At 41.2% G+C, this 14,604-nt stretch overlaps 1 protein-coding gene across 1 annotated transcript in view; it reads right to left on the reverse strand.

Moving 5' to 3' along the window:
* Position 1: 1 nt before the first annotated feature.
* The window catches only part of LOC112146122 (dedicator of cytokinesis protein 7), a gene marked incomplete in the record, with an annotated part of 26,417 nt that continues 11,814 nt past the window's right edge, over positions 2 to 14,604 (reverse strand). Inside the window, 36 exon segments of the mRNA XM_024271784.2 lie at positions 2 to 741; positions 2,242 to 2,415; positions 2,513 to 2,619; positions 2,750 to 2,893; positions 2,964 to 3,200; positions 3,283 to 3,372; positions 3,447 to 3,572; positions 3,814 to 3,828; positions 3,930 to 4,061; positions 4,181 to 4,324; positions 4,394 to 4,586; positions 4,677 to 4,777; positions 4,879 to 5,037; positions 5,144 to 5,296; positions 5,789 to 5,923; positions 6,006 to 6,102; positions 6,181 to 6,268; positions 6,348 to 6,474; positions 7,022 to 7,204; positions 7,454 to 7,599; positions 7,692 to 7,861; positions 7,952 to 8,091; positions 8,190 to 8,360; positions 8,451 to 8,564; positions 8,755 to 8,895; positions 8,982 to 9,077; positions 10,296 to 10,382; positions 10,695 to 10,796; positions 11,260 to 11,432; positions 11,509 to 11,673; positions 11,813 to 12,044; positions 12,310 to 12,396; positions 12,501 to 12,602; positions 12,870 to 13,008; positions 13,097 to 13,167; positions 14,511 to 14,604. Of these exon segments, the coding sequence (XP_024127552.1) occupies positions 699 to 741; positions 2,242 to 2,415; positions 2,513 to 2,619; positions 2,750 to 2,893; positions 2,964 to 3,200; positions 3,283 to 3,372; positions 3,447 to 3,572; positions 3,814 to 3,828; positions 3,930 to 4,061; positions 4,181 to 4,324; positions 4,394 to 4,586; positions 4,677 to 4,777; positions 4,879 to 5,037; positions 5,144 to 5,296; positions 5,789 to 5,923; positions 6,006 to 6,102; positions 6,181 to 6,268; positions 6,348 to 6,474; positions 7,022 to 7,204; positions 7,454 to 7,599; positions 7,692 to 7,861; positions 7,952 to 8,091; positions 8,190 to 8,360; positions 8,451 to 8,564; positions 8,755 to 8,895; positions 8,982 to 9,077; positions 10,296 to 10,382; positions 10,695 to 10,796; positions 11,260 to 11,432; positions 11,509 to 11,673; positions 11,813 to 12,044; positions 12,310 to 12,396; positions 12,501 to 12,602; positions 12,870 to 13,008; positions 13,097 to 13,167; positions 14,511 to 14,604 (4,678 nt within the window).

A 14,604-nucleotide genomic window follows, 5' to 3' on the forward strand; every position in this document is an offset into this window, starting at 1 on the left:
AAAAAAAAAAAAAAAAAAAAAAAAAAAAAGACTTAAGCCCATCGTTTTGACTTTTGCCCTTATTTGAAAACCACGAGGCCTGCGACTCCCAGAAGAAGCCAACAACACCCTACATTGTACTACAAATGAGGAATGTGCAGATAAAAGTTACAACTTCAAGGAGGAGGAATGTCAGATATTTGGTCTGCTGACAATAAAACAAAAAATTCTTTGGACTAACTATTAAAAGCAATAGTTCAGAGAAACAATCATCAAAAAAAACACCAAAGAACATCTTGCAAACAGATTAAAAAAGGAAAATCACATGATGCGGCTCAAACTAATTTGACAGTAAATGTTTGGTGCTGTACTCTGGTAAAAACTCAATTTAAAGCAGCTCAGAGAGATTACTTTGGGTCTTCTCAGAGTGGATTACTTTGGAAAGCTTTTCTTTTTTTTAAACGCAGCCTCTTAGGAACTTCGTTTTAAGTGACAATGTTTACAGGGCAGATAAGCTTCCAGTATAAACAGTTGAGATTTTTTCCTACGTAGTTAACAGTGGTGGTGATGGGGGAGACGGTACAGCAGGGGAAAGAGGTGACAACTAGCTGTGTGTGTGTGAGCCTGTAACAGTTGGCGTGCGGTGCAGCGGGGGAGGGGGAACAGACGGCTGGAGACGGTGCTTGTGGCTCTGCGTAGTTTCCCAGTTAGCGAGCAGCTCAACACTCGACTCTTCGGAAGCTGGACCTGCTGCCCGAGTTCCTGCAGGAGAGATGGGCAGAACCATGTTTTAAGCACAGGAGTCAAGCAAGTAAATTTAAAACACAAATACAGCTCAAATTTAAGATGTTAACATCGAGTTTAAACACGTTTTAACTGTCTAGATCTGTTGCATGTGCTGTTGACTCCAGTTTAACGACCCACTCTGATGAATATTGTGCTTTTAACATATTTTCGGACCATTTTTATCAAGATGGAGGAAATATAAATAAAGAAAGCTACGCTTAAAATTGCCTTTCTGAGTATTTCTTTATCTAAATGATTGTGAATCAGGATAAATAAATTCAGTTGGAAAAAACTTGTAGTTTTGACGTAGAAAATACGGCTGGATAGCTCTAATATTGTTCGCCCTTTTTGTTGCACGCCTCAAGTTTTATTGGGGTGTGAGGTAGGGCTGGGTATCGCCAATAATGATCAGAATCGTTTTGATTTGATTCACCAGAGCCTGGATCGATTTGATTCTGATTTTGTTTGATTCTTTCTATCCTCTCAATTATAAATGAATTAATAACCTTTATATGTTTTGAAGATACTCATATTATTCTGACACAGTTCACATACTGTACCATTTATAAGTGAAAATGATAATAGCATACAGTGTTGCATGGATTCTCGAACGGAGACGCTCCAACAATAGTTCAGCCTCTCCTGGAGGGCATTTCAGTTTGGCCACTAGGTGGCGATTGTCCTATAGCATTACACCTTATTTAAAAAGAAAGTATGAGCATAAAATGGTGCTTTAGACCGCAAATGGTTACTTAAAAAAACATTTTCTCAAAATTCATGCCTGTGAGTTTATAAAGATGTTCATTTAGTCAGCAATGTATGTTTAGGTCAACCGAGCGTTAGCATTAGCCGTCCTATGGGAAATCCCATTAAACGTTAGCATTAAACTAGCAGACTTTAGCATTGTGCGTTAGATTGATCTCTATGTTTATGGATTGACTATTGATCTATTAAGCTTAGATCGATTCAGATGGATTAATCGGTTTTATCAACCCACCCGTAGTGTGAGGAGCTGTAAGCTAGCAAGGGAGTGTGTAAACTTAGAGCTTTCAATAACGTGGGAAGAGAAGGAGGGTTGCTCTGTCCCAGCAGAACCACCCTCAACCCAGAGCCAAATTTCTAATACTAAACTACAGAAACACTGCATAAATTATGACCTATTTTTTTATTTTGGCTAAAAACAGCATAATCGGTAAAAGACCGCTAAGAGCTCTTTTAAAGGCGTTTCAAGATGATCAGAGTGGGTCTTGAAGAGAGGAGGCATCCAATGCAAACCCAAGTTTATAGTCAAAAATAAAGAAAAAACACTAAATTCAACAGTTTTCAATTTGTTCAATGATATTAGCCTTTAGGTGGAAGTGTGATAATCTTGGTTTAATGTTGTTTTTGTGTAGCTGTTAAAGAAGCAGCATGAGCTCATTCCTTGCGTCCCTGTGCGTAGGCGAGTGTGTGTGTGTGTTTTATGTCTCGAGTTACAGTTGCGTTTGAGCGCTCTGAGCTGGCAGGGATCTGTACAGCTGGGGGATCTTGCGGTTGATGAGAGGACTCAAAGCCTCTTTGAGCTTATTGTAGTTCCTCTCCAGCTCTCGCTGGTACTCTCTCTGGTCCGGACCAATCAGGGCTTTATTCTTCTTCAGCGCATCTTCACACCTGCGTGAAAAATAGCAGAGAGGGGCCGGGATATTTGAGATCTGACGCTTTTGTTTGAAAAGGCAATCTGTGCCGCAGGTGTGGAGTGTGCCGTCACCTCTTGGTGAAGTCTTTAAAGCAAAGCCGCAGTTTGTTGTGATGGCGATAAAGCTTTGGGTCATCAGGAATGTCGGAGAGAAAGACCTGCGCCACCTCGAGGGGGCCCTGCCGGGGGGAGAAATGGTTACACATTGGCGGAGGAATGTTTATTAAAGCAGTGACTCAGACTTTGAGCTGTTTTTATTGTGATTAATACTCCAGAGAAAGCCCATTAATCTTCATAAAATGTCAGAACCTGGTTGACAGTCGTGCCCACACAGCCCTGCAGAACCATCTGCAGCATCTTAGAATCTGCGGGGTCTTGGTTGGTGGCAAAGGCCAGCTCCTGCGTCTTCTTCTGCATGTCCTCAATTGCCACCTCAATAGGGACCAGAATAATCTGCAGATGACAGGATGATGATATGACATTGCATTTAATAAGATGTGATCCCGGCCGAGCGGGAACCCACCTCCTCCTTGTGGATAACGTTGATCCGGGTCTTTATGTAGGGGAAGGCATGAGATGTTGTCAAGATGGTTTTGCGTTTGTACTGCTCATGTAGGTCGCCGTGGGCGCGGCCATCCAGGGTGAAGGGAGTGCAGTACATGAAAGTACGCAGGTTGTAGTTCTTGTCGAAGTAGGTGATCCTCTCCTTTAGCTCGTATGTGTCAAAGTAAGGCTCCACATAGGTGATCTGGAGGTAAGCCTGCAGCAATCAACAGATTTAACACACATTGTTTCACATTTAACTGTTATTTTTACTCTTTCAAATAAAAATGTCTGATTACTTTGTTGGGATCCAGTTTGTTTCTATCCACAGGATTGGAATCCTTGATTATTTCGACCACATCGTCCCCAAACCTCGTGGAGTAAAACTCCTGTGAGAAGCACATGTTCAATGTGAAGCCAAACGATAAATCCCACACGCTACATTTATGTCACATCAACGTGCCTCAAGTCGGTGCGAAATTTCTGCTAATTTGGTGATTGAAGGCTCCTTGTAGACAAACTCTTGCTCATCCAAGTCTCCGAAGTGTGAGCCATAGAAGCCCACTCGAAAGTAGGTGCCAAACATTCTCTGAGAACTGCAGACAGAAAAAGAGTTGAAGCAATTAAAAAAAAAAAAAGAGTTTGAAAGTGATGCAACTATTAAACACTAGTGGGAAAGCGTTTTGCACAACTCACCAGAAATATGTCGTGCAAGATGCAGAAGATGAGAAAAACAGAAATAGGCAATGGGGAAAGGAAAAATGTTATTACAAAATGCAACAATTTCATTATAATGTGGATGTTGTCAATGTTTTAAATGAAGCTTTTACCTCCCACCCAGAGCTCTGTAGCAGACAGGAAGACAAACACAGAATTAAAAGCAGATTAAGTACATTTGCTCACAAACACTGCTTGTTTACAGTTGATCTTAGGTTCAAGAACTAACTTGGTTGCAGACTTTATTGAAGGCCTCCTGCAGCTTTCCGTGGAGAGTTGCCAGCTTTTTGAAGTCTTTGTTAGCTTCGTGGATGGGGAGCAGAATCTTGTACACTTCATTAATGGCCTCATACATTGTAGCCTGCGGTTATAAGATAAAGCATAATTTGTACTCGTCACTCAATCACAGAGGTGTCTTTCAGCTATGTTAATACTGTAACCTAGCACTGTCCCCGTGCATTCAGAGAATGTGAGTTGTACCATGGTAAATGAGGTAGCTGCCTGCTCCAAGAGGCCCACCAAGCCAGACTCGCTGAAATACTTCCCAGCACAAATGCCCTCCTCCTCTGGGGACAGGACGTCATCTGATACAGCAGACTCCTCTAATATGTTGGATGAAATATTCTGTGAAGAGGACAGAGAAGTCTGAATAAATGCTCATTTATTCTTCGTAAATAAAATGCATGAACTGACCTGAAATGTAACACAGCCTATAGGCAGGTAGCGGCAGTCCTCCAGCATGTTCAGGTATTCTGCCACCAGGGCTGCACTGTGGACGAGACAATGCGCTGCCTCAGCGTGGTTCCCTTTCTTGGAGTGTTTCCCAGCCATGTTCTGCAGCCACGTCAAGCGCAGATCAGGAGAGTTCTGGTAGCCTTTGGCAATCCTGAAAGATTTCAGTCAGTTTCAATCTTCAAAGTCTTTCTTTGCAGCTATTTTCCTTTTATTTTACTGTTGTTGGTGGGCTTCCCTGTACCTGTACATGAGATCAATGAGCATTTCAGGATCCTGCTGATGCTCTTTCATCTTCACAGTGTCAGTGAGAATCATGTGCAGGTTGAAGACCAAATCCTGGACCTGAAGTTTTCAATTAAACATCACAATGAGGAGGTCTTTTTCTATTGCAAAAGGAGCTGAATGTAAAAAAAAAGAAAAAAACAGAGTTATATGATACACACCTGCTCTGGGAAAGGTGAGTCACGCAGGTCAACATCCTCTTCTGCGTACGTCAAAATCGTCTTTAGTGACCGACGAAGATGCTCCTCGTTAAAGTTCTGCGATGTTCCCACCAGCGAGGAAAGAGACATGGTGACCTGCATCTTCACTCGAGCAAAGTTCTGAAGTACGTTATGAATGAAGCAGAAGTAGATTTTTTAACAATTTACATACAAAAACCTTTTTTTAGAATACTTTTTAAACTAACAGAATAATGTTCAAACGTACGTTTCCAATCTCAAAGTTCTGCCTCATGAGTAAGTAAAGAGAGGCAGAGGCATGACTTCTGGCAGAGCCCACACTGCTGCTGCAGTGTCGCAGGAGACGTAGGCACAAGTCTGCACAAAGTTCTGTGTCCTCCTCAAACAGCATCTCTGGAAACTGCAGAGGAAAAAAAACATGTTTACATCACATTTTTTCCCTTACAGTAAAAAAAAAAAACAAATTAAAAACAGGGAAAAACTCCTTTGACTTCAAAAAAATATCTTCCTTACGCATAAAGACCAACTCTGATGACATTTTTGATGTTTTTTACATTTTATTGTTGTATTTTTCTGATGATGGAAGACATTTATATAAAAAAATTAAGCTTAAAATTGCAGTTCTGATTTTTTAATTAAAATCACTGTGAATAAGGAAGAGACGAAAAAACTAGCTTAAAAAAAGCTGAGTGAGCCATAAGCTCCTTGCTCTAACGGCGAGGAGAAGAGGTGGTGGGGTTCCTCCCACAAGTCAGAGGTGAATCTATTTGCTGGTCTGCAGAAACTATGTCCTAGAAAAGTTTTTTTTGATTTGGCTAAAAACTGCAAAATCATAACTAAATGCCCACTTTTAGAATAGGTAAAAAGATGATCAGAATGTACAGACTCTTACTTTAAAAACCAGAGCTCTCTGTGTAGTGAAGCAATGCTGCAGGAAGAGGGCACTCTGGTTTCCTGCCATACTGTGGAGAAGCACTCGCAGCACCCCCCCCAGAACACTCTCCTTAGACTCTGATGCAACCACCGTCTGAAAGAGGAGAGAGGTCAAAAACTCCACCATGGGACTTTAATAAAAATGTAGCTAAATATTGCAAAAGGATCATTCTTACTTTTACTATAATCTCCAGTGTGTCCAAAACGATCAGAGAAGCTTCAGTAGCTAAGTTTCCATCCACCACAGACTCCTGCTCCATGTCGGACTTACCCCTATTATTACAGTTATAATTGCACAATTAGTTAGTTATATTTTATTAAGTTTAAACATAAGTACTGTAAAAAACATACTTGTCGACTCTGTCTGCATTTTGTCTCCAGACACTGACGTTCTTTCTCCACCTAACATTCTCCTGGCTCCCATAAGGACTCCTTTCTGCTAGAACAAGCGCATTTTCATAAAGCCGTCACATGTTCACGAGTACAGAAAAGAGGGATGTTCCTGTCATGCAGCTTACCTCTGCAGCGGCGGACCATTTCTTGTCGAGCTCCAATGGTGCCGAGAATGGCTTCTTCCAGGCGGGCCTTCATGTCCTGAGACTTTTTAAACGTCAGGCTGTTAATCCTCTGCAGAGTTTTTTTCCCCTAAAACACATAAGGAAAGATGGGACCATAAAAAAAGAATGTGAAAATGAAGTGTGAAAATGACTTGAATGTTTCTAATTCTGGAAAACCCAAGAACTATTTTTTTTTCTGGGCTTTTAAAGGTAATTTGATTGTTTTTTGTTTGCTTGGGTAGTAACAATTAACAGCAGCCAAAAAATACAGTTTTTTTTTTTTTTAAATAATTCAAATATAAAAAAATCCTGAAAAACATGGATTTACATTTATTTAGATTTGTGGTTTTAAGGATTTTATTACAAAATACCTTAAAAGAACAACATGTTAATATAGGCTGCATCAGCTGCGTGGAATGTAAACATATTTACTCAGCTGATGCAACGGTTATCATTCAGCCTACACTTCTGAACGCAGAAACGGGTCAGGGCATGCTGTTCCAGACTGCACTGATCCCAACCAAACTGCGGAATTTTATGGAAAACTTGTTTTGAATCCATCACGTGTCATCCCGTGATGATGTAGGGGTGATGAAATATCCCTAATGCTTGGCGACACTATATGCCTTTTGTACCTTGTATTCAAAGCAGGAGACGCAGAGGTGAAGCAGGTCCAACAAGCGGTTGATTTGCAGGACGGACACATTAGACACCCAACGCTCAAGAAGAGCAGCATCTGCGTTCTTCATCACCCACAGGAAACACACCAGCAGCGTCCTGCTGCACTCGGCTGACAGCGAGCTGGACTGCCGCCCAGCCTGGTGAAGACAAACACACAAACTCTGAGCCAATTTTGTAATCTGCGGCAGAATTGAACAAAATGACTGTTTATAGAAAAAGAAATGGACAGAAAACCACCTACAGGCAAACATGGAAGGAATACAAATGCATTTCAAGATGATCGTCTGTCAAAGTGAAGCAGCAGCTTCCTACACAAGAGACCCATCTGTGACCCTTCAGTCTGCAGGGCCCCGGGGAGCCGTATGACCCCTGCCTCTATCACTTACCACTGAGGGGAGTGCGAATGAGTTCACTTTGGCATGCGGCAGAGGGGAACCCGCAATTGCCATAGCAACAGACTGACTGATGGTGCTGCTGCTGTCTGGGTCAGCATCTTCGGCGTGGGCATGGCGAGCCCACGCAGGCGAAGAGTCTACAAGAAACAGGAAAAGTGGTCAGTATTACTGGAAAAAAAAAGAAAAATATTCTTGATGCTATAGAAAACGCAAGTCTTTTTATGCTAACCGGAGAAGTCATAGAGCTGATGCAGCGACTCCAGGACGATGGGGATGAGAGGCAGGTACAGCTGAGCAACTTGGGCTTTGACCTGCGGGTCTTTGTAACGAGGATCCGCATCATGGCTGCACAAGAGCGAGTGAACAGCACTGATGGCCTTTTTATGTAGGAAGAACACGCTGTGGAGGAGAAAAAGTTAGTCATACTGCATGAGGATCTTTTTGGTATTTCTAACCGAGCAGCATTTGTAAAATACACCCAGTACCCACCCTTCACCCTCAAGGTCAAGAATGAGTGACAGATCTGTGAGCAGCAGGCCAGACAGGAAGTGCTGCTGACGAAAGGGGAATGACAAATCAAACATGGTGGCCACACCCTGGTCCTGCAACAAACTGGAAAAGGCTGAACTCTAGAAAGAAAGACGGGAAACAAACAAAATGTATCAAACTTTTAACGATCAAAGCATGCAGTTCAAGACCAGATGTGTTTCCCAGCTTGCTTGGATACCTGTGAGGTGGTGGAGGAGGTGGAAGGAGAAGGGGATGCTGGAGGGCTCAGAGTGGAACAGGGCAGGTTGAGGATGACATAGTGCTCGTGACTGCAGATTATTCGAGTGAAATCTATCCTTAAAGCGTTCAGGGAGCTGGGATTCTGGGCCGTGTGAAGCTTGTTAGCGATCTGTTGAGTACAAAAGTGTGTAGAAAACATCTAAATGAATGCTCCATTTGGTTGGAATCAAAGCAGACTGATGAGGATACGGATGCACACCTGTTTGTGGTAGGTGCGAATGAGGTTGAACACAAAGCCGCGGTCCATTAACGACAGCAGGTCATTGAGAAAAAAGGCCAGGCTGCTGTTCAGCCTCTCCACCAGCTCAACATCCTGATGGAAGGGGAGAGATTTTAAGGAGAAGATTCATTTAAATGTTTAGAAAATTGCATACAAGCCATCAGAATTAGGGTAAAAATGTCTAAATCCTTGAAAGCACTCTTCTTTTTCTTTTGTTGTTCAACAATCCCAAATATTACTGATGAACAGCACGGCATTCCCAAAAATGATGCAGCATCTTTACCTTGTGGTATCGGCTTGCAATGTCTGCGCTGACAGCACAAACCAGTGCTGCAATGTCATCGACGAAGCGGTCAGGAAACCGCTGGCGCCTGGGTGATTCCAGCTTAGACGTCAGAAATAAATGATGAGCCATGCTCTTGGTCTGTAGATTCAAAACAAAAATGAAATTGCGGCTACTTCCTGTAAAAAAGACTCAGTTTAGACGGAGAAACCTAAGAGTTTACTGACCATCAGCTGGAAGAAAAACCAAGCCTGCTGCAGCGATGCCTCCCTCACGGTGCTGGTGCTCACCACCCACTGTAAGGCTAGTTCTTCATGAAGCAGCTAAACATGAAACAGTCCATTAGCTTTGGAGGTAATCACTTCAGAGAGCAGATGAGCTTCTGGTGATGCTTTGTAATTTTTTTGCCAAGTTGCAATTTGTCTCAAGTAGTTTGTGTTACTGTTCTTAAAGACTCACTCTAATCATCTTCTGATCTACTTAAAAATAACAGATAATTAAGGCGTTACATGGCCCACAGGCACTACCCACCTTCACTGCCCTCCTTTGACCTGACCTCACTAATCAAGCAGCCACTAGTAAGGCTGTTCTGAGCTGTATGTAACTAATTGATGGAAAAACTAATATTTTCAAAATCAGCTTTTCTGTTGGATTTATTTCCATAGCAACCGTTTTTTGTTTTGGTTGCCTGAGGATACCGAATAGATCTATGCAAGTTTTAGAAGAATCGGAAAAAGCAAACTTTTGGATTTCCTTAGCAAAGGAGATTATTTGCTAACAACGTCCACATTCCTAATATGTTCATATCCTGTGCTATATCATTTTTCTAGTTAGGGATCAACATATCAAATGTTCACAATATTTTGTAAAACGTGTGCGAGAAATAGGAGAACGCCACTTTTGAAAACTCGCCACGCGCACGCCATTCAAAATCTGCAACTGCTAATTGCAACATTTTTTCCCCCCAATTGCTTCACAATTACGCCCAAAAAGTAAGGAAACAACAAATAAAAATCCCTAGGATTAGTTCTCTTCTTTGTAGCCGATACAAAGAGTTTTTTTTTAAATTCAAGATGGCTGCCTCTTCCCCAGGTCAAAGGTCAACAAAACTCCAGGGATCTTTGTAGACTTAAGTTGGCAGCATGTGGGTGAAATTTTGTGAATATCGGACAAACAAAAGGTTAGTTTTTAAAAAGGTGAAAAACACCAAATTTTAGATTTTGCCATTAAATGGTTGCCAAGCCATAGGTTGTGTGGCCATCCAATAATTTTAAAACTTCCTTTGGATATTCCTGTCATGTATATTGGTTTCGTTAGTGAATTCCAACATTTTTTTCAAGCAAATTTCATTTCTTATCTGAGTCAGCAGATATTTTTTTTGATACACCCACAATTTTAAGGACAGTAAAATCTTCAAGAAAATGGTTTACATGAAACACAAAAAAAACCACATTTGAATGATAGGTCTAGATTTTCATGCCATAGATATGTGTTAGTCTGCTAAAAAGTGTCACATTTGCAGTCTGTTGAAGTAGTTTTACCTTCTTGGTAAGTTGCCTTGCAGGAACTGAAAACAAGGCCACGCTGTCCAAAAAGGCAGACATGCGATTGCAGCTGAGGTCGCTTGCCTGACATGAAGTGATGGTGAGGTGAACACAGAGATGACAGTGACGTGAAAATGAGTGGATGGGAACTGGTGGGTGGAGAGAGGACGTCTACGACCTCCCAGGAGCGCCAGGCTAGTAAGAAATCTAACAAGCCGCAGGCAGAGCTTCTGTCAATCAATCACTACACATTTGGCTTGTTAGACAGCGAAGAGAAATGTGTTTGGAGCAATGAAGAAGATGAAGCGAGTGATTAAATGATGCGACAGGTTGGATGAAGCGAGCACAGAGACGGTTAAAAGCAGATGAAGCGAAGGAGGACGGAGGACTTGGCACCTGCTTGAGCTCGCAGCTGGAGTTGGGGTTCCGGCGTAGAACAGATCTGGAGCCCCCAGGGGCGTAAGCAGAGTTCACCCAGGAATGGGAGCGGTCAATGCCCTGCCACGAGCCACCAGGCGCACACACAAAGGACACGCAGAAACATAGAGCCGCGGGAGGCAAGAACACGGTGAGAAAGGGGAGGAAGCAACCACACGAGATTTCAATGGGAAAGAACCAAAAATCAACACAAGAAAGGGTTATAAAAACTGATCACATAAAATAAAATTAAATGAAAGCAGGTTGGGATACACACAGATCAAGGGGAACTAGAAAACAAAAGGAAAAGAGGCACAGAGCAGAATTGCACTTAAGCATAGAGCACTTAGTCAACTTGAGTTTATTGAATCTACTGTGGAACATCAAGGCACTTTAGTTCAATCAAGATACATCCATAAATTATAAAACCATGTAAGAAAATATTTGTATTCTACCAAAAAAGCAGAAACATTTGCATTATCCATAAATCACAACCAAAAATGTACAAAAATATTTAATTTGAACATTTTGAAGGCATGTTTACCTTGTTTCCTATAATCCTTTGGACTTCTTCGTCAGGGGACACCGGTGTGGTGGCCAGGTCAGGGTTGGAGTTGCTTATACTCTTGGAGCGGGACAGGAAGAGGCTGCTTGGCCGGCCCGTTGCTCGGGAAACCGTAGCATACTGAACTGGCATCTCATAAGAGTGTGAGACGCCTGCTTTTAAAGGAAAAAGATGGATGTATGAACCTAAATGTGACTGATCAGAACTTAGTTTCAGAACTAACCACACCTGCTGGGGGCATGGTGGGCTCGGCAGTGGGCAGACGGAAGCAGTAATGGATGTAAGACGCCAGCAGGTTGTTGCGCCCGTGCAGGTCCTGGTTTCCTTCCAGGTTTTTGTGGATCTGATTGACCAATGAGGCCATTGCTTCAAAAGCAGCTCGGCCAAGGTTCACTGCAGATGTCGGAGGGTAGACTTTACCACACATTGCTTGTCTACATTGGCCAAAACCCAGCATCGTTTAGCAACAGCTACTCAAACGCCAGCAATATGTATGTAAAAGGACAAAACAGAATATTTGAAGTTTCCTCACCGATTTGTCCTGCAATGACTGGAGGGTATACGATGAGCTGAATGAGCTTGTTGAGAAGTTGGTGCAAAAAGCGGATACAGGTGTCCAGCAGAGCCCCCCTCAGTGCAGCCATGCTGGCCTTCAGCTCGCCCTCCATGTTAGCTTCGGTTATGATCACGTCTTTGAGACGGAAAGGGAAGGAGTACTCCTCCAAAACATACACCAGAGTGAAGAACTTATCCAAGTGGGGGTCCTAAGGGAACATCCACAAGTGAACACCTTTTACAGATCTGATAACAAGATATTTCTAGATTCTAAAATAAAATCAGAGAACAGATCAGAAACTTACAAACTGAGCACATGAGACTCGTTAGTTATGATTTTTTTTTAGCAAAATAAAGCATCTAAATTCACACTTCTTTCAGCTTGTACATCAGGGACAAAAAAATAATTAAAAATCACACCAAAAAAGTGCAAACCTCAGCACATAAATGATATTCATGCATGTGTGAGCTTACCTGAGTGTGAACTGAGGAGGCTGCTATCACCTCAACATTAAACACTCCTTTGTGATTGTCCACCCACTTCATCCCTGGGAGCTGAACCTGCCATGAATAAAAACCCAGCTGTTTAACACCAAGACACATCGCAAATGAAGAGACCACAGCAGATAAATGTATACACAGTGATAAAAAAATAAAACACTCACATCAGGAGTGAGCACAGAGTAGCTTGGAGGAGGTTTTTCCACAGACACGGGAAGACTGAAGGAACCGGTGCGAAGCCTTCCATGCTGCATCAAAGGAATCCACTAAAAACAAAAAATAAAGACATAAAATTTACAAACAGGTTATTTTAGAGACTTTCAATTCCTTTTTGGCACATTATTAAAATAAAAACTGGGAAAAATCCCCCTGAATGTTTTTAGGGTTCTTGGAAATGTTTAAAAGTTAATTTTAAAACACTTAAAATACTATTTTAAGCTTTCATTCATCTTTCTTGGTTTAGAGGTGACTTTAATGTACAACCTTCATAATACAACCACATTAAAAGGGATTGAGGTTCTGAGCGTACTCACAGTGTAGCCCACAGGGGTCTCCAAAGGAGTGTTCTGTTTGGGTTGGCAGCTGATGTGATAGAAGGTGAACAGTAGGTGGTGGTTGTCTGTCAGATTGGCAGGAATCTTCATCTTGGTTTCTTCATAAAACTCAGGGGATCTTTTCAGGAGCAGTTGAACAATGTCTCATTTAAAAAATGTAAAAGGAAAGCTGAATCAAAACAAGCAGAGGTTCTCCTGACTCTTACTTGTTATGGTAGATGACAGGAGTGTAGGCTTCTTTCAGGAACTCCGCAGAACTTGACTTTCCAAAGATAACCTGATCAAAAACAGTATAAACATAAGCTCTCTTACATGTTTTGGATTTATTTTCAACAAAAAAGAAATCACACAGGTAAAATGGTGATTCTATTCAGCTATTTAAAGTCAAGATTGAAATAAAATAGTCTTAAGATTAAATAAAACAAATGTTAAATTAAAAAAAAACAAAAACATGCAGTTAAAATATATACGTCTGAGATAGTACAGAGCTACAGAAATGTTTGTTGGTGCAAGAGTCAGCACTCTACAAGCGCTTTTAATAGACATAATTTATGGTTTTATTCAATGTTAAAATGCTTCTAAAAATAAAATCATTCTAGCGCTCACCAACATTAGACACAGCAGTTGTAGAAACCAGTCCCCAATTTGGAAATACCTGTACAGAAGCCATTTTTAAAGTTTCCTGTTTTTTACTTTATATGTTTTATCACTTTTATTGTTCCAAGTACTTCCTTACTTTTATGGTACTGTTACAGGTGATTTTATTCTATATGACTATCTTTTGTGGCTGTTGTGTTTATATTTGGACTTTAAGTCTGTAAAAAAAAAAAAAAAAAAAAACACGATCTATAACATCTTTTGGACTAGTCACATATCACTGTTTTCTTTCCTTTTTTTTTAGTTCAATGTTTTGTTACGCAGGTTGACTGCTCTGAGGAAGAAACTGTTCTTTAGTCTTTTGGTGTGGGCCTTAGGAGATTTGAAGCGCCGGCCTAAGGGTAGTAGATGGGACAAGTGGTGGTTGAACTTGACACAACAAAAAATTAAAAGTAACTAAACAATTATGACAAAACTTCAGAACTCTGTTGCTTCTCTATTTTCTTTTGAGAACATACCACTTTTAAAGAACCACTACAATAAGAACATATTCAAAGAAAATTAGCTTGAAAAAGCATTATTTGTGATATGGGTATTTCCTAATTCAAATTGTTGCAAATAAGAAGCAGACGAAAAAATGTTTGAAAAAAAAAATGGTATTTGTGATGTAGAAATAATGCTGAGTGGGTCTCAAGCTCTCTCCTTCGAGCTCTTAGCAGTGGGTGGTGGAAGAGGGGAAGGGTTGTTCTTATGTCAAAGGTCCTACCCATAATTCAAAGCAAAAATTTCTAATCAAAACTGATATCTGCAGAAATCCTAGAAAACATTTTTTTTGGCTAAAACCAGTATAATCATAATTTAAAGACCACTGCTTTTAAAATAGCTCAAAAAGATAATGAGAGTGGGACTTTAACCACATTCTTTTCAGAGTAGATAATGCCTGATGTAGAGCTTTGAGAGTGAGATTTCATAACCCTCTAACACTGCAGTTATGTCTGCTGCCTGTCCTTGACCGTTACTCACTGGTAGAGCTTGGCTGGGGTCCTCTCCAGCCATGTACTGAACCTTCACAGCAATGTTCCTCACTGAGCCCTGGCGACTGCTGAAGTTCACACTT

The sequence above is a fragment of the Oryzias melastigma genome, linkage group LG8 (genome assembly GCF_002922805.2).
Source record: "Oryzias melastigma strain HK-1 linkage group LG8, ASM292280v2, whole genome shotgun sequence".
In the NCBI taxonomy this organism is placed as follows: Eukaryota; Metazoa; Chordata; class Actinopteri; order Beloniformes; family Adrianichthyidae; genus Oryzias; species Oryzias melastigma.